General features: G+C 41.4%; 1 protein-coding gene across 1 annotated transcript in view; it reads left to right on the top strand.

Annotated features, from left to right (window-relative positions):
- LOC120225622 (protocadherin-15-like) overlaps positions 1-26,332 on the top strand; it is a gene marked incomplete at its 3' end in the record, with an annotated part of 247,527 nt that overhangs the window by 38,909 nt on the left and 182,286 nt on the right. Inside the window, exons 4-6 of the mRNA XM_039223805.1 lie at positions 5,749-5,868; positions 11,757-11,867; positions 25,013-25,183. Coding sequence (XP_039079736.1) covers positions 5,749-5,868; positions 11,757-11,867; positions 25,013-25,183 — 402 coding nt within the window. The remainder of the gene's footprint in view (positions 1-5,748; positions 5,869-11,756; positions 11,868-25,012; positions 25,184-26,332) is intronic.

Here is a 26,332-nt window from a genome sequence, read left to right as displayed (position 1 = left end):
CTTAGCTATTTCTCTCACGTTAGCTTGCAACGTTCCTAATCCTTGCCTGTATCTGAACAGGCCGACTGTGTGAGCAGTAGACCACGGGTACAGGTATACAGGCTGCATGTTACCCGCATGTGTCTGCATGGGGAAGGTTGGAAAGGAAGAGATGCACTAAGATGCTTGGCCTACACGTACAACTGTGACGAGAACAGAACTCCCCAGTCAGTGCAAATGTGGAATGAATGACATGGCATATTTCCGAGTCCTTTGCTCTCAACAGCTGAATATCACATTTCCAAAGCGGAGTCTTTAATGTAATTGTTACTGAAATCGTAAACAGAGACTGCACCAGAACAAAATGCTATGGTGAAATCTGCTGCTGTTCTAACAGTGCTTTCCATTTCATTCTAAAGGCGCTAATTCTCCTTTTAAAAAGAGCCTATTGGGGGCACCTGGGTGTCTCAGTGGGTTGAGTGGCCAACTCTTGATTTGGCTCAGGTTATCATCCCAAGGTGGTAGGATCAAGCCCCACATGGGCCCCGTGCTGAACCTGGGGTCACTTTGGGATTCTCTCTCTCCCTCTCCCCCTCCCTCTGCGGCTACCCCTTTCCCGTGTCTATACACATGCACATTCTCTCTCAAAACCCGAAAAGAGCTTATGTAAGTGATGAATCACTAAATTCTGTTCCTGAAACCAGTATCACACTATATGCTAAATAAATAGAATTTAAATAAAAACTTAAAAAATAAAAAATAACAATAAAGTAATATATCAGGAAATGTGATGAATAGCAATATATTATATTGACAAAAATGAAAATAAATAAAAAGAGCTTAAAATTCTATTTTGATAGAGATCCTTCATGACTTTATATGATATCATTATGGGAACGGTATGATTGATTCTCTAAGGATACAGCTAGGCAACTGTATCTCTCTCATTTTTAAGACATATTTACTAAGAGTTTATTGTACAATCATATTTCTATTTGTTTCAAGGAATTATAAAATTATACATGGTCAAAGAAAGTCTATCGGGAACAATCATGTGCAGCTCCCTAAAATAAGTTTAAATCCTAAAATGAGCATGATTGAAATTGAATTATTTTGGGGACCAACCTCAAATTACAACCATAAACAAACGCATAGTAGTCCTTTTACATGTAGCCTAACAACCCTCTTTGTTGGACTTTGTCACTAAGTGTATTTTTATAAAGGTAACCAAGAAAATAACATAGGGTTTGCTTTAAATGACTACGTATTAACAATCATACCTCCTTATAGATTTTTATTTTAAATTTTATTTTTATTTGTTTATTCTTAGTGAAAGAGAGTGAGCAGGAGAGGGGCAGAAGGAGAGAGAGAGTGAAAGAATCCTAAGCAAGACCCATGCTCAGCATGAAGTCTGACATGGGACTAGATTCTGGGACCCTGAGATTATGACTGGAGCCAAAATCAAGAGTCGGATGCTAAACTGACTGAGCCACCCAGAAACCCTGTGATTTTTAAATGTAGAAGAAACATGTCAGTGATGAAGAGGGAAAATATTAACTGGCGATAGTACATTAAGGCACCATAGCAGTTTTATGTTGCCTTTTATGAATTTCAAAACCATTTGGACAGCTGGAGAAAAATAGAGATCTTTTCATAGTTAGGTTCTTAGGGTTTGCAAATATTGCATGGTAAGAAGTAACATGCTTCAAATCACCTATTCCAACCAAACACTGTCATAGAATATTTATCTAGGAACCCAATCTTGAAGAAGTCTGGGAAACATAGAAAATGTTGAGATTTAGAGACTATTATGCTTTATTTTCTCCTTGACTAAAAATAGTTCTTTTCTTATAACAACTGCCATCCAGTTACTTACACGAAGTCATCAGGGAGGTTGCATTAGCATCTGGGATTCTGAGATTCAAATGTGAGGTTGGTGTGTGTGTGTGTGTGTGTGTGTGTGTGTGTGTTTTCTGCATGGATAGATAATACTTCAAACTTTACATCTAGTCAAGTTGAATTTCTATTATTAAACCAGCATGGAGAAAACTGTCAGCTTCTCTACATAATTTAAAATTTCCAAAAGAAAATGTTACCGTGTGCACTGAATGTTAAATAGATTGTTACCTTATCAAGTGAGAGAGTCCAAAGATTTTCTCTTGTTTGTTTTATTTCTAACCCACTTTGATGTGGTGTCACAGATTGAAGCCCCCATGTTTCATAATGTATAGGTGATACATTACTGATTGTGCTGAAACTTCTTCCTTCAATTAAAAAACACCGGGGCGCCTGGGTGGCACCGTCGATTAAGTGTCTGAGTCTTGATTCCAACTCAGGTCATGATCTCACAGTCTATGAGTTCCAGCCCTGCATCAGGCTCTGCACTGACAGCAGGGAGCCTGCCCAGCAGTCTTTCTGTAGCTCTCTCTCCCTGCCCCTCCCTTGCTTGTGTTCTCTTTCTCTCTTTCTCTCTCTCTCCTCCTCTCTCTCTCACACACACACAAATTAAAAAACTTGTGAATTTTTTAAAATGGTTTTAGTGATAGTAAATTGGCGTAAACAGTCAGTGCTCTGGCATATTGTCCTCTTAGGTGTGTGCAGAGCGGGCTGGCAGAACTGATCACACAGGAGGGTTGTGATTGTTTCACAGCCACACACACTGGCTGTATATCTCTTGCTCCCTGGCCTCGAGCCCACTCTTGTATGAGGGTCTCCACCATCAGGCACATGGTCCCAGCTCCTCCACCTCCTCTTCCTTCCCCTTAATATGGATGCTGTGGCCGTGGCCACAGGACATGAGGGGTGAGGGTCCCTGTCTACAGTCAGTATAGTCCAGCAGTATATGCTGCCTTGGGGAATGAACGCAGAGACACCCACACAGTGTTTTCAAAATCTGCAGCGACTGACTGTTCAGGGGCTTTAGTTTGTCTCATTTTGTCCCCACGTTACTTCTCCCAGGCTTTTTTAAAAAATGTTTATTCATTTTTGAAAGAGACAGAGTGCGAGCCAGGATGGGGCGGAGGGGAGAGAGAGAGAGAGAGAGAGAGAGAGAGAGAGAGAGAGAGAGAGAGAGAGAGAGAGAGAATCTGAGTTGTCAGCACAGACTCCAATATGGGGCTGGAACCCATGAGCTGTGAGATCCTGACCTGAGCTGAAGTTGGATGCTTAACTGACTGAGACACCCAGGCGCCTTTGGCTTTTTAAATCAACCCCGCAGTGTTTGGTATCAAAAGTCTTTAAAAAATACTCTGGGTCTGGGGCGCCTGGGTGGCTTAGTCGGTTAAGCGTCCGACTTTCGCTTAGGTCATGATCTCGTGGTTCGTGGGTTCGAGCCCCGCGTCGGGCTCTGTGCTGACTGCCAGCTCAGAGCCTGGAGCCTGTTTCAGTCTGTGACTCCCTCTCTCTCTGACCCTCCCCTGCTCACGCTGTCTCTCTCTCTCTCTCTCCTAGAAATAAAAAAAAAAAAAAAATACTCTGGGTTTGTTTTGTTTGTTTTTAAGGTTGCCGACAGTTTTATTTTCACAAAGGAGACAGAGGACACTTTGAAATCTTCTATTAGGTGACACATAGGTGATAATCCCATGCTTAGGAATTGCAATTTATATATTTTGAAGCATATGTTTTGTTTTCATTACTGCCTTCTTTTTGAACAGTATTTCCTAATTTTTCAACAGGCTTAGGGTTCAGTTTCTCTGACCAGTTTCCATGAGTCCTGATAAAAGACAGGACTACAAGAGTACCCAGCTTTGGCATTCTTACCATGAAAAATACTTTGTCTTACTAGATATCTGGACACAAATCATCATTCAGTTTTGAATTTTCATAATTTAAGGGGCTCCTGGTGGCTCAGTGAGTTGAATGTCCGACTTCAGCTCAGATCATGATCTCACCGTTTGTGAGTCCGAGCCCCATGTCAGTCTGTGCTGACAGCTCGGAGCCTGGAGCCTGCTTCGGATTCTGTGTCTCCCTCTCTCTCTGACCGTCACCTGCTCACAGTCTCTCTTTCAAAATGAATAATAAAATAAGAGTTCATAATTTAAGAATCAAAGCATAGCAATATAGGAATACATGATTTTTTTTCCCCCTTTGGTCAGAAAGCACAATATCTTGGGTCAGGGATTACATTAAAAAGTAGGAAAATGTCAGCTTGGAAGTCTTTCAGGGAACTAACATTTTCACTAAGCCATTCCCCCAGTGGTGTCCCAGGTCTCCTACGTGCTGTTCAGAACTTCTCTCCTCTCTTCATCCTCTATTCTCTTTGACCAGCTGCAAGTCGGAGTGTGCCTTTTAAACCTGCCTGCCAGGAAAGCTGCCTTTATCATACCCACTACCATGTATTTATGGCTACCTCTTTCATCATAATCGTATTTTTTTTTCCTAAATCAGAAGTTGCAAACTACCACATTTTCTGTGCCTGATGCATATATTTTGTTTGGCCTATTTAATTCCTAGTTTAATTCTCTAAAATCTATGGGCAACCCTAGGACCAAGACCTTTCTTATAAAATGAGAATAATAGAAGATCGTATTCCATGATGACAAGAATTTGCTGAGCTGAGTCACAGCTGCTAGGTCACAGGATGCATGTGCTTCTCTGTTCACCCTCAAGGCCATCAGGCTTCACTCATTTACCTGCCCTGGTGGGTCCCTGTCCGGATTTGGATCCATACCCCCTGAAAACAGAAGTAAATGAGATTAACTCGTCTTTTTTTTTAATCTCTGAAACTCTTTCTCCATGAAAGAATCCCATTTAACAACTAAGAAGACATGTCTCTAAAAACAAAAAAAAAAAGTAAAAGCCTCTGCTTCTGTAGATGCACAGAGGTACGTTTATTGGCAAAATTCATTTACGCACTATTTCAATGTGCTGGTGAAGGAAATACAGTAATACAGGTGAGCACAAGAAGGTCTCCTGACCCTGACTGGGGGCAGAGAATGCTCTCTCGGGGGCGGTTTAGGGGCGGGTGATCCCTAATGAAGTCGAAATGTAGCTGATGAGTAGGATTCCAGCGAAAGCCTGAGGACTGGACGGTCTGGGTGTAGGAATGCACTCTCTGTGTGGGGGATGCCTCACAGGTCAGAGAAATAACAGCTGATCCCTGGTGGACTGCGGCGGTGGCAAAGCTCATTGAGGCCAAATGCCAAATCGTGGTCTTGGACGCCACGGGAAGTTTTGCTGTGATTTCATCCAAAATGAAAAGATACGATAATCTCGCCAGCACCTGCCCCACCGTGGCTCTCTGCAAGGACAGACTGAGCTCCAGCCCTCTCTGTCCTCTGCTGGACCTGGCGCCACTGTACCCAGCATCTCTTCCACAGACTTCCGCCCGCTTATCTTTCCATTGATGCCTTTGAACTGGTTTTGTTATTTTAATATAAAGTTGCTAACTCCTTCATACACTTTAAATTCCAGCTTGTTGATAACTTAATGCATCGAGGGTTGTTTTTTCTAAAGGGGAACAACAGATGCATTTTCTCTGCAGGGGCTAAGATGCTAATGGTCATAAATTGCCCCACATGTACTTTCCACTGAATTGGGGGCCTTCTATTTTCTACCCAGAGCAGGGACCATGGCGTTGGAAATTTCAGCCTTTACGAGAACTTCCATGTAAGGTGTGCAACTGCTGTTTTGAAACGCCTCGGGTCCGTGGCGGGGTAGAGCTGCCTGGCAGGTTCCTTTGTGTGACAAGAGGCGGGGTGTGTGCTGGGACCCTTCTGCTGTCCCCTGGATGAATGAGAAGTTACAGTGTGTCTCTCGTTTTATTTGCAGCTCACTCCCGTTGGCACCACGATATTTACAGGGTTTTCAGGGGACAATGGAGCTACAGACATAGATGATGGACCAAATGGACAGATAGAATACCTCATCCAGTACAATCCGGAGGACCCGGTATGTCGGCCCCCACTGCAGTGTGGCCTCCCTGAGGCATGAGTAGTGTCTACTGCACCTGGCACCTGTTTACTACCCTATCCCTAGCCCTTCCAGCCATGGTAGCGTCCTCCTGCTGTTAAAAATTATCTCAGGGGCGCCTGGGTGGCTCAGTCGGTTAAGCGTCCGACTTTTGCTTGGGTCATGGTCTCGCGGTTCGTGGGTTCGAGCCCCGCGTCGGGCTCTGTGCTGACTGCCAGCTCAGAGCCTGGAGCCTGTTTCAGTCTGTGACTCCCTCTCTCTCTGCCAGCTCAGAGCCTGGAGCCTGTTTCAGTCTGTGACGCCCTCTCTCTCTGACCCTCCCCTGCTCACACTGTCTCTCTCTCTCTCTCTCCTAGAAATAAATAAAACATTAAAAAAAATTAAAAAAAATTATCTCACAATTACAGTCTTTTACCTATTTGTGCTATACTTGTAAAACTTTTAAAAAGTTTTTGATGAGTCTTGGAGGTTACAATTTAAAATTATTTATAGGTGTAATATTCCATTTTCACCTCATTTCTGTTATGTGTGCAGACTCCTAAGCATCGTACATAAATCACTGGGAATGACATCACCAGGGTGATGCATAAGCTTCGTGGATCTTGTGAAGTGATGTCACTGCCCCTCCTCCACCAGCAAAGCCTCTGGAAGAGAAGGGACAAAGCTGCTTTTTTTTTTTTTTTTAATATTTATTTTTGAGAGAGAGAGAGAGAGAAAGAGCATGAGTGGGTGAGGGGCAGAGAGAGAGAAGGAGACACAGAATCTGAAGCAGGCTCCAGGCTCTGAGCTGTCAGCACAGAGTCGGACATGGGGTTGCAACCCAGGAACCATGAGATCACGACCTGAGTCAAAGTCTGACGTTTAACCATCTGAGCCACCCATGCGCCCCAAATTTGTTTTGTTTAAAGATTATTTATGTTTTCATTAGACCATGTTACTCTCACCATGATCTCTCACCATATTATGTGAGAGAGCACTGATAAAGGCAGAGGTGTGTTGTGCAGCCTGAGCCCGGCTAGCAGGACCCGCCCTCCATCTGCCTCCTCCTCGCTCCCAGGCTGGTTGTCAGGGCATCATGGCTGCCCCCCAGCACGTCTGAGGTGAATTTTCTCAATGAATGCTTATCCTTTATGTTTAATATCAGGGAAATAAAAGGTGGTGAAGTGAGCTGGACGGTTTTGGTGTGTTTATTTGTCCCATCCCCTAACATGTGTCTCTCCACATGTTTGTAGGCAGTGGTTCAGAGAGGTGGGGAAATACTCAGAAGGTGAGATGCAGAAGAGAAGGACAGTTACTAGGAAGATGTGCACAAAAAATCGATTGGAAGAGATCAAAGGAACTGAGGGAAAAAGAAAAGAGAAATGCTTTTCCTTAAAAGCAGAAACAGACAGCTGACTTCACGTCCCATGTTTGAACAATTTGTCTTTCTTACTATTTAGGTTTTTGAAGGAATTACTTGTATGTGTGCGCCATGTTTCTAACTTACATTTTATGGAGGCCATTTCCTAACTTGTACTCTTCCAGCAAGTATGGAACAGCCAGGCCATGGACTTTAGGGAAATGGCTATCACATTGCATTAAAAACAAACCTATCCTAGGGCACATGGGTGGCTCAGTTGGTTAAGCGTCCAACTTCAGCTCAGATCACGATCTCATGGCTCTTGGGTTCAAGCCCCAGGCTGGGCTTTGTACTGACAGCTCAGTCTGGAGCCTCCTTTGGATTTTGTGTCTCCCTTTCTCTGCCCCTACCCCACTTGTACTCTGCCTCTCTCTGTCTCTGGCAAAAACAAACATTAAAAAAAAAAGAAAAAGTCTCCAAGAGGTAGATATAGTGTGAGACAAAAATACATTACATAGGACCTATCTGCTAGAAGTTATGTGAGGCTGAAATTCCTTGTTGTCATGCAGTAATTCCTTCTGCATGCTTCTCCCCTTTCCGGGATGTGTGGGCTCACTGTCAAACATAATATGTACCTTTTACTACCTATAGATTGGATAAACCAGTCAGCCCCATGCAGTGTCCAAATTAGAGAAGAACAACGTACTGAAGCAAGCTAGTACTGCCGTGGAGTCATTAAGACATCCTCTGGACACAGGCCTAATTCAGTGAGACAAAAGACTAAGCTACCATGAACGCACTTACCTTGGGTTATCAGGGGAGAGAGCATTAACCCAGTCACATCCTTATAGAGAGAACCCAGCTTTAGACATGGCAGAAGCTTAGGGTAAACCTCAGCTACCTACCAATGTTCGTATCCACCACTTCCCGTCACCAGTAACTCTGTTTCCAGGAATCGCACCTCTCCTGATTTCTCAATTTGAAAACAACATTGTATTACAAATATATTTAACCTGAAAAGGTAGCACCTCTGGCTTTTGTAGCCACAAGTACGGTTTTTATCACCCTAGTCCCACAGGGTATGGTGGATGGTGAAACTGTACAACAGTTTGTTCTAACACTGTCCAATGTGTCCATTGTTCTATTTCTTTTTTTCTTTTTTTTCCAGCTAGTATAATCCTCGGGTCTAAATTTTCTACATTTTTAGAGTTTGCATTTCTTGCTGAGATTTCTCTTAGTTTCCCTTGTAGTGAGCATATCATTTTTACGTCTCTGAACATAGACATGGTTAAAATAGCTGCTTTAAAGTCTGTGTGAACTTGTCCTAACATTGGCCTTTCCTGATTTTCTCTCCTTTTGAAATGGGATCACATTTTCCAGTTCATCATTGGTCAAGTTGTTTTGAACCCTCTCCTGGACATCGTGAATGTGATGTTCTGGAGAGACTTTTAATTCTATCATATTCCTCTGAATAGTTTTTTGTTTGTTTTTAATCTACTAGAGAACATGGTTGGACTTAAGTTGAATAATCTTGGGTGTAATTCGAATCTGAATTCAGTGTACATTTTTCCCGAGCCCATCTTGTAGTCTCCGTCATGCAGTGTGGGATGGAGTTCATCTACAGACCTGGACACCATTTATAAGTGGAATTTTGTCCTCTCTCTTCCTGGCTTTCTCCTTTCGGATACCCCCTCCCCTCTCCTTCCATCAGCCTTGGTTGTCCCCAAATCTATCCCCTGATTCTTCAGGCCAGATAGACTTTTGGTCAGAGTTTTAATTGTCCCTTGAGCTATTCACTACCATAAAACAGCACACTCACCCATGTTGTCTTTTCCTTCAAGTATGTGACATCTCCAGAGTGTGTCTGCTTTGGTTAACTCTTGAGGGGTGTCTGGTGTCCTTTGTCTTTTATATTTTGTCCAGAGTTTCTAAATGTTGTTGTGGAAAGACTGAGTCAAGTAGGAGATAACCCTACAGAAACAGAACAATTAAAGCCTAATAAGGTCCTTTCTTCAGTATACATTTAGAATTCTAGTGCACGTACTCATTTTTCTTTCTGAACCATTCTGGCCTTCCCAAATACCAGGCAACAGCAACGATGGTATAATCATTTCAAAGGTTTAACAACAATGCAAGAACGAATGTGCATCCATTTCCTTGATGGCTGTGGACCTTCATTGACGAGTTGCCGGCTGTTTGCCCCTGGTCCTAGTTTATAACCAGAAACTGTGGAATTCCATGTCTCTGTCAAAATGTTTCCTCTTTAAGAAAGGGAGAATTGGAGGAATTATTGCAAACCAAAGACAGCTGCTTTGTCTGTTTACCTCTGTATTTTAAGAAAGAGGATAATTCTAATACAGGAACATATGTGAATATATCCTCATGTCTCTGTGTTCCTAAATATTAGAGAAATAACAACTATAATATCACTTGAAATTATTATATTGAAGACTCAGTAACCATCGCAGATACCAGTTACCCTTGCTATATATCACCATTGAGCCCTTAAGTCTAAGGAATTAGCCTAAAGTGTTAGTTACCTACTATTGTGTACCAAACCATCCCAAACTTAGTGTCTTAAAATGACACATAGTGATGTTTGGCCAGTTTCTGTGACTTAGGAGTCCAACCTCAGCTAAGTGGGGCTCTCTGCTTCGGCTCTCACAAGGTTGCCATCTAGGTGTTGAGTATATTGGTTCTCTGGTGGAAGCTCAACTAGGGAAGAACCTCTTTCCAGGTAAACTCGGGCTGCTGTCAGAAAATGTTTCTCTGTGGTTGTAAGACAGGGACCCTTGGCATCGTGGTGGCTGTTGACTAAAAGCTACTCCCAGCTCTAAGAGACCACGCTTCATTCCTTGGCTGTTTACCCTATGACTTCTGTAAGGAGAGTGGCTTGACCCTGTCTGTTTGCAGCATGGAGTCTTATGTGTCACATTGCGGCCACAAGGGTGACAGCTCATCACTTAGGCTGTATCCTGCTGATTACAAGCACGTCACAGACTCTGTTCCCACTCCAGAGGGAGGGAGTACACAAAGGCATGGGATCCCCATCAGGAAGTGGGGAAAGAGAGGGCTCCCATAGGAATCTGTCGGCCATACCTACTGTTATGTCATCATTTTTGAATCTCCTACAAACGTCTACTTTGGAAAGTGTTTGTTTTTTTTACAAAATATAGAGGAGATAAAGGTTCTAGTTTGGCTTTAATACAGGGTAAACCCTTTAAATACAGGTTAATAAGGTCACCTGCCTTATTAACATCTTCCTTTTTTATGTTTTTATTTTATTTTTGAGAGAGAGGCAGAGAAAGAGGAAGACACAGAATCTGAAGGAGGCTTCAGGCTCTGAGCTGTCAGCACAGAGCCCAACATGGGGTTCAAAGTTGTGAACCATGAGAGCATGACCTCAGCTGAAGTTGGACACTTAACTGACTGAGCCACACAGGCACCCCTACATCTTTCTTAACCTACCTATATTTTCTTTATGGTGTGAATGAACATTTATACTAGATGTGGAATAAATAATCAGGCATTTTTACTATCCAAAATCATAAAATTTTAATTGCCAACATTGCAAATTCTTTTATTTAATGCATAAGCAAAATCAGAGTAAAATTGAGCTTTCTTCTTTTTTTATCTTCATTTTTTCTTTTTTTACCATCATTGTCATTGAATTTATCTAAAATAAATAAGGAATTGGGGCACCTGGGTGGCTCACTGGGTCAAGTGTCTGACTCTTGATTTCAACTCAGGTTATAATCTCACGGTTCGTGGAATTGAGCCCCATGTCAGGCTCTGCACTAGCATGGAGACTGCTGGGGTCTCTCTCTCTCTCTCTCTCTCTCTCTCTTCCTCTTCCCCTCTCTTCACTTTCTCTCCTTCTCTCTCAAAATAAATAAAATAATACAATACAATACAACACAACAAATACGGAGCAAATTTAGGGATGAATAGCTACTCAGCTGATTGGCCAGATTTAAAGCAAAAGCATTTGTACTGGTTTCCAAAATGTCCTTTGTTCTTTCTCCCCTTGGATGTTTGTCAGGAATGCACTTTCTTTTGGTTGGGAGAATGACCTGTTCTGGCTAATGATGTGTGAGCTCACAGAACCAAGCACAAGTCACCATCCCCCTCCTCCTCCCTTCCTTCCCTGATGACGACGTTGATTATGTAGAGAGCCCAAATTGTGATGCTTGAGCTCTTAGCTGAAAAAACATGGTGGTAAAAAGAGATTTTCAGATACCCGAACTTTGGTTGAGAAGTAGCCCCAGGCTATTAATTTGTAGTCCTAAAAATACATTAAAAACGGCCATAGGTGACAGGTTTCTGGGTTATTATCAGATGACTCTGATAAAACCCACTGATCAAAATGGAAAGTTTTTAGACATGATGAGAAGCTTAGAGGCAATATTCCATTTTCAGATAATAAACCTGCTAATTGTAACTTTGGGAGGGACTCAGCTACACTACTGCATCTTCTAACTCATCTTCTATTCAAATGAGTTGATTCTGTCTCTTTCCTTATTTGCAGACATCCAATGACACCTTTGAGATCCCCCTCATGTTGACTGGAAACGTAGTATTAAGGAAGAGGCTCAACTATGAAGATAAGACTCGGTACTTTGTCATCATCCAGGCTAACGTGAGTACTCAGTTCCCCTCGCTGCCCTCCTGGGAGCTTAGGAAGTAAAGGACTCTCCTAAGAGTGCTCGGTGTAATTTATGGCCTCAACAGGGTAGGCTGCCCACAGCATAATTTATATATTCTGTTCTTCTAGATGGGGAATAGGATGAATGAAACAGGAGGATTCTTTCCACGCACTGTTTCCTTCACTCTCTGAATCATTCATACCCGCCCTTCAGTAATTTGCCGTTAGCTCACACTGGGGTGCTTCTCAAAATGTGGTACAAAGTGTGGTACAACATGTGACCTGCAGCGGCCTCACCTCAGGCTGTATTAAACATGCAGATTCCCGGGCCCAACATCAGGCCCTCTGCTTAGAATTTTCAAAGGGTGGAAGTAGAATACCTGAACGTTCCACTCCCCCCGGGACCCCCAAGTACACTAAAGGAAGAGAAAAACTGTGCAGGTGGCAATCTTTCCCCCTTGGCTGTCATTGGAAGTTCCTTGCGCTCTCCCTCACTAGATGTCAGCCACCATGACGGTGACCAGGATGTAGGCACAGCAGGCAGGGAAAACCTGAACAACAGTTGCTTATGTAACACGGACTTCTGTTGTTATTTTAATAAAATCTCTAGATGTAACACATGAAACGATGCTCAGCATCCCTCCTCATCAGGGAAATACAAATCAAAACCACACTGAGATACCACCTCACGCCAGTCAGAGTGGCTAAAATGAGCAAATCAGAGAACTCTAGATGCTGGCGAGGATGTGGAGAAACGGGCACCCTCCTACACTGTTGGTGGGAATGTAAACTGGTACAGCCCCTCTGGAAAACAGTGTGGAGGTTCCTCAGGAAACTAACAATAGAACTCCCTTATGACCCAGCAATAGCATTGCTAGGAATTTACCCAAGGGATACAGAAATGCTGAGGCATAGGAGCACATGTACCCCAATGTTCATAGCAGCACTCTCCACAATAGCTAAAACATGGAAAGAGCCTAAGTGTCCATCTACAGATGAATGGATCAAGAAGATGTGGTTTATCTATACCATGGAATACTACATGGCAATGAGAAACAATGAAATCTGGCCATGTGTAGCAACATGGATGGACCTTGAGGGTGTTATGCTGAGCGAAATAAGTCAGGCAGAGAAGGACAAATATCATATGTTTGCACGTATAGGAGGATTAGGAGGAACTTGACGGAGGAACAAACGGGAGAAGAAGGGCGGAAATGGTGGGGGAAAGGGAGAGAGGCAAACCATGAGAGACTCTTGAATGCTGACAAAAACTGAGGACTGATGGATGGGGGGGGGGGGGGGGGATGGGCCTGGAGGAGGGCACTTTGGGGATGAGCACTGAGTGTTATGTAGAAACTAATTTGACAATAAACTATTTGTAAAAAAAAATAAATAAATAAAAAACACTTTTAAAAAAGGGAAAAAAATAAAATAAAATAAAATCTCTAGATGTATGTGGATCAGGTGTTGGTCTGACAGCTCAGGTAGATCACCAAGGACTCGGGTTTCTTCTGCCTTTACACTCTGCCCCTATCCTGAAACGTGACCATTTTCCCAACCCCCCATTCGCCAGGTTCTAGTGAACATCACAGCTGTAAGCCTCGCAGCTGCATTTCTGGCCTGACCTGCAGCAGGTGGAAAGGACTCTTCTTGTTTGTTGGTCCTCCTTTTTCTGTGAGGAAAGTCCTTGCCAGAGTCCTCTCCCTTCCAACATCCCTTTCCAGTCCAGGATCATAAGAGTCAGCAGAGAGAGGAGGCTGAGGAAATCTGTATGTAGCAAAGGGTGGTGAAGTAATCACCTCTGCATTACACCAAGTTCTGTGCATCACCTGAAGCTGGACCTACTGATAACCTGGGGCGGGGGAGAAGGGAGAGGAGGGGGAGGAGGAGAGGAATTTGATATCAAGAAGAAGGGAGCTAGTATTTCAGCAAAAATCTGACAAGGCTGGCTACAGATAGTTCCAATATTGAAAAAGTCCACAGCAAGTGACAAAACTGTGTTCTGAATAGGTTGTTAGACCCTGAAGCCAGCCTGTGCCTTAAACTGTTCATAAGCATTGTCACCCTATTCCTAAAGCAGAGCAGGAAGACAGCTGAGAGTGGAAAAAATAAAGCATCTTCGATCAGCTGTTCTGAACAAGTTCATATGAGATAAGGTGTCACTAAATGGCCATTTTTGAGCTAGAGAGATTTTGCTGGAAGGGGGGGGTTTGTCTGTGTCTATTTATATATACATTTATTGTGTATTTACATTAATATTTTATATATTATATATAAATATATTTGATTATATAAAAGTATATTTGTATATAATATATAACAATTTAATTTGCCTGTTGTATATAGTAGGTAGATACAAGATACAGATGTATAGATAGAAATATAATTTTTGGAGCCACATTTCTAGATATTTGTTCAAAATTCTCAAGTCCGTGTCTTGTGTCCGTGTCCCGTGTCCGTGTCCAAGGGCAGAGATTAGAATGAAAATAGCAGATATGGGAGAAAGTAATATTGGGTATTGGGAAGAACCTCTTAGAGCTCCTCAAAACTCTGAAATATTTTTTAAAATATTGTTTCTGTACAGTTAAATGGGAAGAAAAAAAGTGGTTTCCCTTGCTTGACTCCAGATTTCTAATAAAATTTAAGGAAAAGTAAAATTGCTTTGGAATGTATCAAGGTTACTTTTTCTTGTGCTATTTAAAATGAACTATTTTTTAAAAAGAAGTGCCAGCTAAAAGATATGAATTGATGTTTAATTTAAAACATTTCTAAAGACATCTGGAACAATTTATATGCAATTTGCTAGACTGCCCACAACTGAGGGAGAGAGAGTGGTAAGTGTTTAGCATTTCAGGGAAAAAATGATGAAATAGAGGGATATGCATGAATCAGCAAAAGAAAGGAATGGAATTGGCAAGAAGTGAAAGAAAAGGTTAATGTATCTGTAACAATTTCTATTATAAATTTAAATCATACACTATAAAATGGGAATATTAAATATTTGAGATTATAAGCTTCTTGGTGTTTTTAAAAGCTTTCAGGGCTGTATCCTTTTAATAGTTTTATTTATTTTTAAATGTTTATTTATTTTGAGAAAGCAAGTGGGAGAGTGGGAGAGAGAGAATCCCGAGCAGGCTCCACACCATTAGCCCAGAACCCGACACAGGGCTCAACCCCGTGAACCATAAGATCATAACCTGAGCCAAAGTCAAGAGTCAGTTGCGTAACCAACTGAGCTACCCAGAGGCCACCCCAAAACAGATAATTTAAAAATAGAATCACTATGGGAAAACATTATATATATATCTGTTTGTGTAGGCATTTATTTTTTATCTTAGTAAATACTGTCATATTATTATCCAAAATATTACAGCACATCACTTTCCAACAAGATAAAAAAGGACACACGGTCTCTACTTTTTCGATACATAATTTACTTAAAGAAGTGAATTTTTGGAGCTGAAAAGCTGACTCCTACTTGCTTGAGACCTCTTGTGGGCTCTCTTCCCTACTCTGAGTTCAGTGACGTCACCTTTGTGGCCACTCTGAGTGTGTACAATGACAAATGCTACAAATCAGGACTTCTTGTCTCTGAGAGATGGTTGTTAAGCATTTACTGCTTTGTGAGCACCCATGTCTGTGTCAGGGAAAAAGAATCCTGTCCCCTTCAAGGTCCCTCTGGCTGGACTATGAATCCAGTGGGCATGAGACAGAGTAACAGGAGAAACTCAGTGTTAATAGGTGTATGTGTGGGGAATCCACATAGACATTCCAAAGACAGGCACGATGGGAGATGTATGTCATTGTTAACTAAGGAGAAGGGGGTGGGGATCTGGGATTGTAAAAAAAATAATGCAGTTCACAGGGTGACAAGAAAAGCAGAGATTTGCTCATTGGCTGCTGTACCATACAGAGGACTCACTCAGGTAATATTGACCCCCCAGTAACCCATATTCTGTGAAGGAGCACCGCTGAGATTTTCCTCTGTGGCTAAGGGAGGGACAAAGTTTCTCTTGAGATGTAGGGTCTCAGGTGCCTTCCGTTCACAATAATCCACATGTCCAAGTGGCGCATTCTGGGAGGGACCTTTCTGGAACCCCTTCATCTATATAATTTACATTTTTATATTTATATGGGATCATGGAATCCACAGGCCATTACATATTTCTCGATATATTTTTATATCCTTCAGTGTTTTTTTATTAGCATTTTGTCAATGCTACGTAAACCCGTGTACAGTGTAGTTCATGTACATTCAAAACCTACATTGTTCTCTTGGAGTCCTAAAGAGAGTTGAAATGTGAGCAGTCAGTTGTGATTTTAAAGTAGAGGGTATCTAAGAGGATGGAGCTCTGATGTTCTATTACTGAAATTATTCATCTTTGACCTGGCATTGCTTATGGTGCAAAGATTTGACTGATGTACAAAGGAAACTATTCTAATTTCATGTAATTAGGAAGTTTATTTTTATCCCTGTGGACACGTTGGAATTATTTTTGAGAGAGAGAGAAAGCATGCAAATGGAGGAAGGGCAGAGAGAGAGGGAGACACAGGATCCAAAGCAGGCTCCAGGCTCTGAGCTGTCAGCACAGAGCCCAGTGTAGGGCTGGAACTCACGAACTGTGAGATCATGACCTGAGCTGAAGTAAGATGCTTAATGGACTGAGCCACTCGGGTGCCCCCACATGTTGGGATTCTTAAATAAGCTGGAAGAATTTTGGTCAACAAAATTAAGAAAACTTGCCACTGGTTTAGTTGAGAATATTTGCAAAATTATTACCCACAGTTTAGTTATGAATATGCAATGAGGGAATGATTGATTAATTCCAGAAAAGAGAAGGAAAAGAAATCTAGAAAATGAAGTTCAGAGATGTACAAAGATCACTGGATTTTCTTTCTGTTGAAATACATACTCTGTACCCCAAACTCAAATTTTGATATGTTTCCCTAAATCACAAACAAATCACACTTCTCTCTTTATACATGGATATTATTCAAAAGCAGCTCTGGGGCGCCGGGGTGGCTCAGTTGGTTGAGCTTCCGACTTCAGCTCAGGACATGATCTCACAGTTTGTGGGTTCAAGCCCCACATCACGCTCTGTGCTGACAGCTCAGAGCCTGGAACCTGCTTCAGATTCTATGTTTCCCTCTCTCTCTGCCCCTCCCTTGCTCCCCCTCTGTCTCTGTCTAAAAAAAAATTTTTTTTAATTAAAAACAAAAAAACAAAAGCAGCTTTCCTTTGTGTTACTGTTACCTGAGAGAAATCTTGAAGACTCTTCTGTAACTAAGAGCCCTTAATTAATTGTGAGAAAGAAAAGTTTACATTTAATTAGAATCATAGCCAGAGTAGGGATGCCGGGGTGGCTCAGTTGGCTAAGCATACAACTCTGATTTCCGCTCAGGTCATGATCCCCACATCGTGGGATTGAGCACCACGTTGGGCTCTATGCTGAGTGTAGAATCTGCTTGGGATTCTCTCTCTCCTTCTGCCCCTCCTTCTCTCTCTCTTTCTCAAATAACTAAGTAAGAATCATAGCCAGAGTAATTTCTAAATAATCTTATCATTAAAACAGCGACTTTAATATTTTCTGAAATATCAGAAATCTAGAGAAGGAATACATAGTTGTCTTTTATAACAAAATAGTATAATTCTTAAAGATACCACTTCTTTCTTATCTGTCTTTTCCGTTAATGCCATGAATATTCAAATCAGTATGTACACCTTGTAATTATATGGGCTTGGATATAAAAAAGTGACTTTGTATACTTCTGGATATCAGTTTACATAAACAACTTTTCAGCAGTAGCCCCACCCTGACCTTCCCTTACCTCTACTTCCTACTGACAGTGGAAGAAGTGCTTACAGTGGTTTTTAGCTCCGCCAACTCTTGGGCGTATTCTGGGGAAGTGGAGTGAAAGAGGAAGACGGTGTTTGATGGCTGACACATGTTTGTACAGTTTCCCAGTAGTGAAGGTGTGTAAGCATGTGCAGGTGCAAACTGTCATGCTGTTCTGTGTACCAGTATGCATAAAACATAAGGAAAATTAGGTAACTGTCTCAAACAAACTAACCCCCCAAAAAAACTTTCTAGGAAAACAAAACAAAACCTCACTCCTAAAATGGTTTAGACCCATGCAATCTGGTTGCTTCCTTTTTTTAATTTCCATTTTGAATAAAACAATCTAATGAAGTCAAGTGACTCTGGGATAAGGTTTACATTTCCAGTCAGGGATAGACCATCTGTCGCTGGTGAACAGAAACAGGACAGACAGGTCCCTGGTCCTAGGTGAGCAGTCAGGGTCAGAAGACTCAGGGCAGACCTAATTATGTTGCGTTTTTTTCTTTCCCTACTGCAAATACCTGATAAGGCAATGAAAGAGTCTCTAATATATGTATCTATGAGTCAGGCTGGTAGGTGTTGCTAGCCAGTTGGTTTTTTAGCTACAAAGCACTTGAATACTGAGTATGTAAATGTTGGAAGTCTCTATTCTGAGGCTTCTATGACAGTGGCCCAAAAATAAACCAAAACATCAGCATGTCTGTTCCATACTATTTATTTTTGTTTTTAATTATTTTTTAGTAAGTTAATGGTTCTTTTTGAGAGACAGAGAGACAGAGACAGAGAGTATGAGTAGGGGAGGGGCAGAGAGAGAGAGGGAGATAGCGAATCAGGCTCCAGGCTCTGAGCTGTCAACACAGAGCTGGACACAGGGCTCAAACTCACGAGCTATGAGATCATGACCTCAGCTGGAATCGAGCACTCAACCACCTAAGCCATCCAAGTGCTGCGAAAAGCTGGGTTCTTGTTATTGTTATTGTCATTGTTGTTATGTTTATTTATTTTGAGAGAGAGAAAATGAGCATGATCACATGATCGGGGGAGGAGCAGAGGAGAGAGAGGGAGTGGGAGAATCCCAAGCAGGCTCCGCCCTGTCAGCATAGAACCAGATGTGGGGCTCTATCTCACTAACTGTGAGATCATGACCTGAGCCAAACTCAAGGTGTGGACACTTGAGCCACCCAGGCACCCCTGCTCCACACTCGTTTTAAAACTGAGATTCACATAATTTCATAGTATTTGTTAGAGTCCACATCACCCTCAGCCCCACTTCATGACAATATTTAACGGAATACACTTGCAAACAGAGAGCAGGTACTGAGTGAATCAGAAATTAGCATCCATCTCCACTGATCAGAGAACTGGACAATTAAACTATTTTCTAGCAAGAAAGCCTTTTGATTGGGAAAAAGGGGTGGAGACTTACTTTTCATCTGGCAGAGGTATTTTTTTTCCCTTAACACAGTCAGTTTAAATATTTGCAATTTTATAAAATTGTACTTTGTAGAAAGTGTGGATTGTGACCATGAATCTGTTATCTCTGAGCTATATATAAAAGTAAATTTCTCTGATGTTCTAAGTGCGTATCTGTTTTGAAAAAAAGAAATTAGTTCTTCCTTGCAATATGTTGATGAAAATTTCTGCTTGTTTAGTAAATAATTCATTCAAAGACAGTAGGTGTCTTGGCTAAGCCGGCCATGGTGTTGAAATGTGATTCTCAAGGATTGTGCATTTTATTGCCATCATGTAGGACCAGTGGATTGGAGGATCCGAGTGAAGATGCTGAGGATTCTGGGACCAAGTCAGTGCTGCTTTCCCATGCAGCACAGACTGAACATTCCAGTGCAGTCAGATCCCACACTCTACTGAATATTCCTAATGACTTTCTTGATTCTGTGTTGAATACACATATGCTTTTAAATTCTTGGGTATCGGCCTTTATGCTGGATTATTCTTTCTTTTGCCTGCACTTCTTTGCCAGCTGAACTCAAAATTGTTAAACAGTGACCTGTGTGGCAGCTGATTAAAGGTTTCATGGAAGTTAGTGTTTAATGTTAGCAAATGTGTACACGATACATGAAATAATAATGCACATTGGGAAAATACAAATTAACCAGTCAAATTTGAATACCTTTTAAAAGAGACATATTCTTGCTTGCCAATTATAGTCCTAGTTTTTAAACTAATGAAGTATCTTATTTTTAATATTTAAAAATGTAAAATGCCTTACTTTTGTAAAGGAAACAAGAGAAATAAGGAATGAAAATGGTAGAAAAGAAGGAAGGAATGGGAGGTGTTAGTTTTTAATATGTTTTTAGATTCTCACATAGCAAAGGATGAAAATACAGACTTAGGGAAACCGCATAAAATATTTATGCAGATAATTATGTTTTATTTATACCACTCCCAATTTAGAAGGTTACTTCTTTTATCTAGAATAATTTTCAGAGTAGCATTTTACTAGAAAGAGCAAAAAGTTCTTTTCATTTCAGTTTTTATCTGAATTTCCAGGGGCTGTGTTTTAGATGAATTTTTAAGATCAAATTTGGTTCTAAACTGAGAGAAGAAGATCACGGATTAAAGCCTTCCATGGGCTCACAAGTGCGCAGCAAGCAAGAGACTTACTTTCCTACCCCTCCTTATGTTATATATGTTAATGACCAATCATGGGGAATATCCGTGTGCATAGAAGGGCTGTCCGTATGTTTCAGTGCCACCTCTCTGCGTGTAGACTTGGAGAGGTGCAGAATTTGTTACCCCAAAATATGCCTCTCTTGGCATAAGAATTGTGTTTTCATAACAGCAGAAAACAGGGAAAGTCCGAAGACCACGTAGAGTTGGTGCGAACACTGGAAATCTCCCTGCAAGGCTGTCTCTCTCCCTCCAGGAAGAAGAGAAGGACTAAATCTGGGGACCCTTCTGTCAGAGGGGCGGGCCTTGTTTACTGTGCATGCCTGAAACCTGGCTTTCCCCACTCTCCAGCTCCAGCATCTTCTTTTGTCTGTAGTTGGGGATGGTGCTTAAGGTGACAGCGTGGGCCATTTTGGGGAGTTGCCCAGTATCCCAGGGTATATGTGTGTGTATACAGGGGGACTACATATCATTAAACCATTTTTTGCCCTGCTAATCTGTTTTCTGTTGCATGGGATCTCAGCCAAGAAGCTACAAGGATGGAGAGCATTTTTTTCCTCCCTGACAGTAGCTTCATTACTATTTTTTTCTCCAAGTAAAAAGTTAGAGGTGCCTGGGTTGCTCAGTCCATTAAGTGTCGGACTTCAGCTCAGGTCATGATCTCTTGGTTCACAAGTTCAAGTCCCATGTCAGGCTCTGTGCCTGGAGCACAGCTCAGAGCCTGGAGCTAGCTTCAGATTCTTTGTCTCCCTCTCTCTCTGCCCTTCCCCTACTTGTGCTCTGTCTCTCAAAAATAAAAATAAACTTAAAAATGGGGGGGTCTTTCCCCTTAAACAAAAAATTAATGTTTTATCAATCAACACTTGGTAGACAGTAACTTTTCCCACTATCAGAACCAAACCAACATGAGTCGCTCCTTGGTGAGTCAGAGTCGGTGCCAGATGAAATGCTTCACAAAGAAAACTTTATTTGCAGCCAATGAGGAGATTGCAGGGAATGGAAGCCCTGACCCCTCCAGGAAGGGTGGGTGGTTCCTTTGTTGAGGGTTAGGAGGAATATTTAGAGAGGGGAGCGTCGTCATCACCTGTAGAGGCAGGCATAAGGTCTTGCATGTGTCTTATGGAAACCTGCTTGTACACACATTGTTTGTTATGTCATGAGATTTGCGCTCCCCCTTGAGTGAAGACTTTAGCCTCACAATGCGGTGGACGTGGCTCTCAGTGTTCTGGAGGTCTCGCCATGGCCCATTGGTGCAGTTGTGAGTAAGGGGTGAAGTTCAAACTGGTCGGGCCGGGCCAGGCCAGGCTGGCTGGAGGTCTTGTCTGGACAGTCACTCACTTGAGGGGAGGTTTCACTTTCCTTTGCCTGAGTCAAGAGTAAGCTGGAGAGAAGAGCTTAAGGGAAAATGTGAGACAAAGGTTGGTGAGTACAAGCAGGTGGGCAGTCAAGGTCAAGTCTTGGGGTCTAGCTGGTGACATATGACATAGAAGTCTATATTATGTATTTTGGTAACTCTACATACACCCATCCTTATGTACTTGTACCCATTTTAAGGACTGCAGAGGCAGAGAACAGTTAGATTTGTTGCTGACAGACTGAAAGAGTTTGATAAACACTCAACGCAATCTACTAGAGTCACTTGGTGATGACCTTTAAGAGGCAAGGTTGGGTGGCATGTAAGTGCAGAGATACTACTTATGGGGTATTCAAATGTTTTTTCCACATCCATATCACATCAAATGTTAATATTTTTATCAGCTTTGATTGCTTTAGTCTTTTGAAAAACTTCATTCTAAGCAATCATAATTTTAAAATGGCAGATCTGATGAGCCAGTTGTGGTTTCTAAAATTTAAAATAAATACCTAATAAAAATACAATAAGTACCTTTTAAAATTTACAATAAATGCCAAGTTAGTATTTTGAACAAAATGGTAACTGTCAGAGGGGAGATGAGTGTGCGAGGGGCAAAGTGGGTTAAGGAGAGAGGGGGACACTGGCTTCCAGATATGAAATTAGTAAGTCATGGGGATGAAGGGCACAGCACAGGGAATGGAGTCAGTGATACTGTCATACTTGTGTGGTGACCAATGACAGCTGTAGGTGTGATGGACATGGCACAGTATTACACATTGCATCACTGTGTTGTACACCTGAAACCAATGTGCCATTGTGTGTCAACTGTACTTTAATAATAATAATAGTTATTTTCTGTCTGTACTCAAAACTCCTACATTTAAAGTATTATATATATATATATATATATACATATGTATATTTAATTTTTGTAATGTTTATTTTTGAGAGAAACAGACAAAGAATGAGCAGGGGAGGGACAGAGAAAGAGGGAGACACAGAATCAGAAGCAGGCTCCAGACACAGGGTCCAAACCCACAGACTGCATGATCATGACCTGAGCTTAAGTCAAACGCTGAACTGACTGAGCCGCTCAGGCGCCCTAAAGTGTGATTTTAAAAACTGATTTGTGGAGCACCAAAATTATCTCATATGCCACTGCTGCTTCTACTGTACTTTCAACTGTACTGAATAAAATAAATGGAATAGAAAAATTTAGAATTACAGAAGGACTTCTTAAGAACCTCTATACCTTGTAAATTCAACCAATCATAATTATTGGTATAATCTTGTAATGATTAATCTCAATTATATTCACCCCTATTTTGAGAAGGAAAACCTGCCCTCTACCCTCTTAGACTGACTAACTGGGGACTTGCAGATTACAGGGACAAAAGATAGAATAATAGAAAAAAAGTCTGTTCATATGCACATGGGGCAAACAGAAGAAATGACTCCTTGCACTGTTCAGGATGAGTGTTTAGAGCCTCACTTACTGGGGGAGTAGGGAGAAGAGGTTTCTAGGGGTTTCTAGGGAGAAGAGGAGGTAAGGACATTGTGGGAACGTGTGTTCACACAGGTGCTAAGTGTTTTCTAGTTTGGTTCATTTGTTTTCTCAGTGTCTGTAACCAGCCCCTAAAACACCCCTCTGGGATTCGTGGCAGCCTCATTTCCATAAGTTTCTGGTTTTTAGTGAGATAAAAGAAAACTTCTTTCTGTATATGTTCAATGTCAAATATCTTGAAAATAATCTTTAGATCAACTCTGAGTCTCTTCATGGTCCTCACACTCTAGAAATTCAAACATTTCCCCCCACAATTTGACCACAATCTATCTTCTAAGGGTTCTAAACATGAAAGAAGGTGGAGTTGCAGAGTTATAGTCCTGAATGGTTACTTATACAAAATTCCACCAGTAGAGATTTTTTTCTGTCTTCTGAGATTTTACCCAACAACACTTCCTTATGACACTTTCTTGAGCAACCGGATTGGGAAAGAGCAGAACTGAAGTGCAGTGTTGTACACAAAGCTTATTTTTAACTGGTAAGAAAATAGTGATGTCTGGTAAATGTCACACAGGAAAATGCTTTATAAGCAGCAAAATAAATATCAGTCTATTAGTATATTTTTTAAAAGTACAGTGTTTTATTAGTTTCAGGAATACAGCACAGTGATTCCACACTAACGTATCTCCATAGTCTTTGTCACAACAGGTGCACTCCTTAATTCCCATCACCTATTCCTTCCATCCCTCCCACCTCTTTCCTGGCAGCCAAGTATACTATTTTTTTAAAAAGTCAATGAGGAAAATGGACAAAACATACAATTGGCCATTTTGAGGTGAACAATTCAGCGGCATTTGGCACATCAACATGGCTGTGTATCCACCTGTTCTCATTGTTCCATAATGTAGTGAAAAAGAGAGAATATTGAATAGATAATTCCCATTATTGCTACAAGGGTACCTTTCCTAGAAGCTGTGGCTTTAGAATCCCAAACAGTAAAGAAGCAAAATAAGACAGTTGTCACCTGAAAGCTTGGAAAACTAAGTTATTTCAGTGACAGCATCGTCCTATCAGAAGAAAAGCAATGCTAGTTTCAAAATACCTTATACCAGAAAAACTTAGGTGAGCCATTAAACAGCATTTATCTGTTGAGACTATAGCACATCTGGCGGGTTTTCTTCTCTTGTCTTTTTTCTCCCTTCATTTTATTTTATATTTTTGTGTGTGTATTTGGGGTTTTTGTTTACATTTTTGTTGTTTTTTTTTTTTTTTTTTTTGCAAATAACCAAAATTCATCTAAAATGTCTCTAGATGGCTTGAACTATCATTAAAAAACACAGAGAGAGAACCAGGCTGGGGTTACAGTGGAGGACTCAAGAGCCAAGGGTGTTTGCTAATTGGCCTTTCCAAAGGAGAAGTGGAATTGTTTCATGTCTTAAGGATGGGAGATATTTTCACAATGTGGAGCAAGCGTCCGCATGGAGGTTAGACTCCTACTCTCCCACGGAGACAGGGATGTGGGGACTCAGTCTTCTTTGGTGATTACTTTCCAAAGGGGCAGCTCCCAGGTCCTTGAAGAAGAGCGCTGGATGGTTCACCTGGAAGAGGTTTGAGCTGGGAGAAGATTGCCCTGTGAGAGGGCAGCACAATTATTTGCAGTTGCACGTTTTCTAATGTAAATGCTCTAAGAGAGATCAGGTGCTCATGATCAGGAAGAATCCTGTCTCCAGTCTATTCAAGCTGATGGGAACGTGAAGTCCACTCGTTATTTTTTGTTTTTGTTTTTCTTCTCTGTTTTCCTCTCTCCCAGGACCGGGCACAAAATCTGAATGAGCGGCGAACCACCACCACCACGCTCACGGTGGATGTTCTGGACGGAGATGACTTGGGTCCGATGTTTCTTCCTTGCGTCCTTGTGCCAAACACCCGTGACTGTCGTCCGCTCACCTACCAAGCTGCCATACCTGAGCTCAGAACTCCGGTAAATATACTCGCGTTCTTTCCCTTTACTTACACCTCTTTGAATGACACCCCATTCAAGTATTTGGCAGATGTATTAGGAGAGAAGAGCAAACTGCACTGTGTGGGTGTTGAAAAGTATTTATGTCTAAAACCATTTTAGAGAGTATGGCAAAGTTTGGTCACCACACCTTAGTCCTTCATTTACAAAGTTGAATGTGTGTCGTGAAGCAACTGCCCATTTGACCTGATTATTTTATTCTTTCCACCTATAAATCATAACAGAGTTCAGTTGCCAACATGTTCTAGGAAACTCCAAGAACTGTTTTCAGTATTTCCTTAAATGTACAAGTCTTCAGCCAGAAGACGTACAGGTCAATAGAGTATTTTTAAGCCTCTTAGAGTTCTAAAATGTTGTTGGAGATTTTGGTTGGCTGTTTGGAGGTGGAAGCTAATGAATTATGAATGAACATTTCTATCCCTTAAAGATGGATGTTAAAGAAGCAGAAAGGTAAGGCCTGAATACTTATCTTCTACACTCGATTCTGCAACTGTTCTTTCAATATGCTAATAGAGCTATAAGTTGCTGTCAGCTTGGCATTCACAGCTTGGGCCTACCTGGGTAATAAATATTTATACCTAAGAATAAAAGTTATAAGGCGAATAGATATCCTGCTTAAACTAAATTGTCAGTTTCTCCCTTAAAAGTAAAATAATAATAATAATTCTGTTTAAGAATTATTATTCTTAAGAAGCCACGTTCCTAGGAGGTGAACATCTTTGTTTGACTAATGTCTTTGCAGTTCTTCTGGAAAGCACTAGCTTTCTGGGTTGGAATGTGGCTCAGGATGTCAGACTTTGTTGGGATGCATTTGATTTTCTTTTTTCCTCTTAAACACATAAGAACTGTGGTTTGGGGGATCCTCTCTGTATTTGAGATTTTGAAAGGATAAAAAAAGAAATTCCTTCTCCTAAGTGTAAATTATGTTGCATTCTACGCACTTCTAAGGATCCTTATTCAGTGTTCCATCTCTGAGCCTTCCTTTAAGGTCTAGTAGATCCTAAATGGTGGAGATGTACTCTTGTGTCTTCCAACATAAATAACTCCTGGTCTAGTTGGCTTGTGTTAACCAAAAAAGCTGGGGTGGGGTGGGGGGTGGGAATAAATGTT

This window comes from Hyaena hyaena, unplaced genomic scaffold, assembly GCF_003009895.1.
Source record: "Hyaena hyaena isolate Hyena2069 unplaced genomic scaffold, ASM300989v1 scaffold_1453, whole genome shotgun sequence".
Lineage (NCBI taxonomy): Eukaryota > Metazoa > Chordata > Mammalia > Carnivora > Hyaenidae > Hyaena > Hyaena hyaena.
This window is presented reverse-complemented; position numbering and strand designations above follow the sequence as displayed.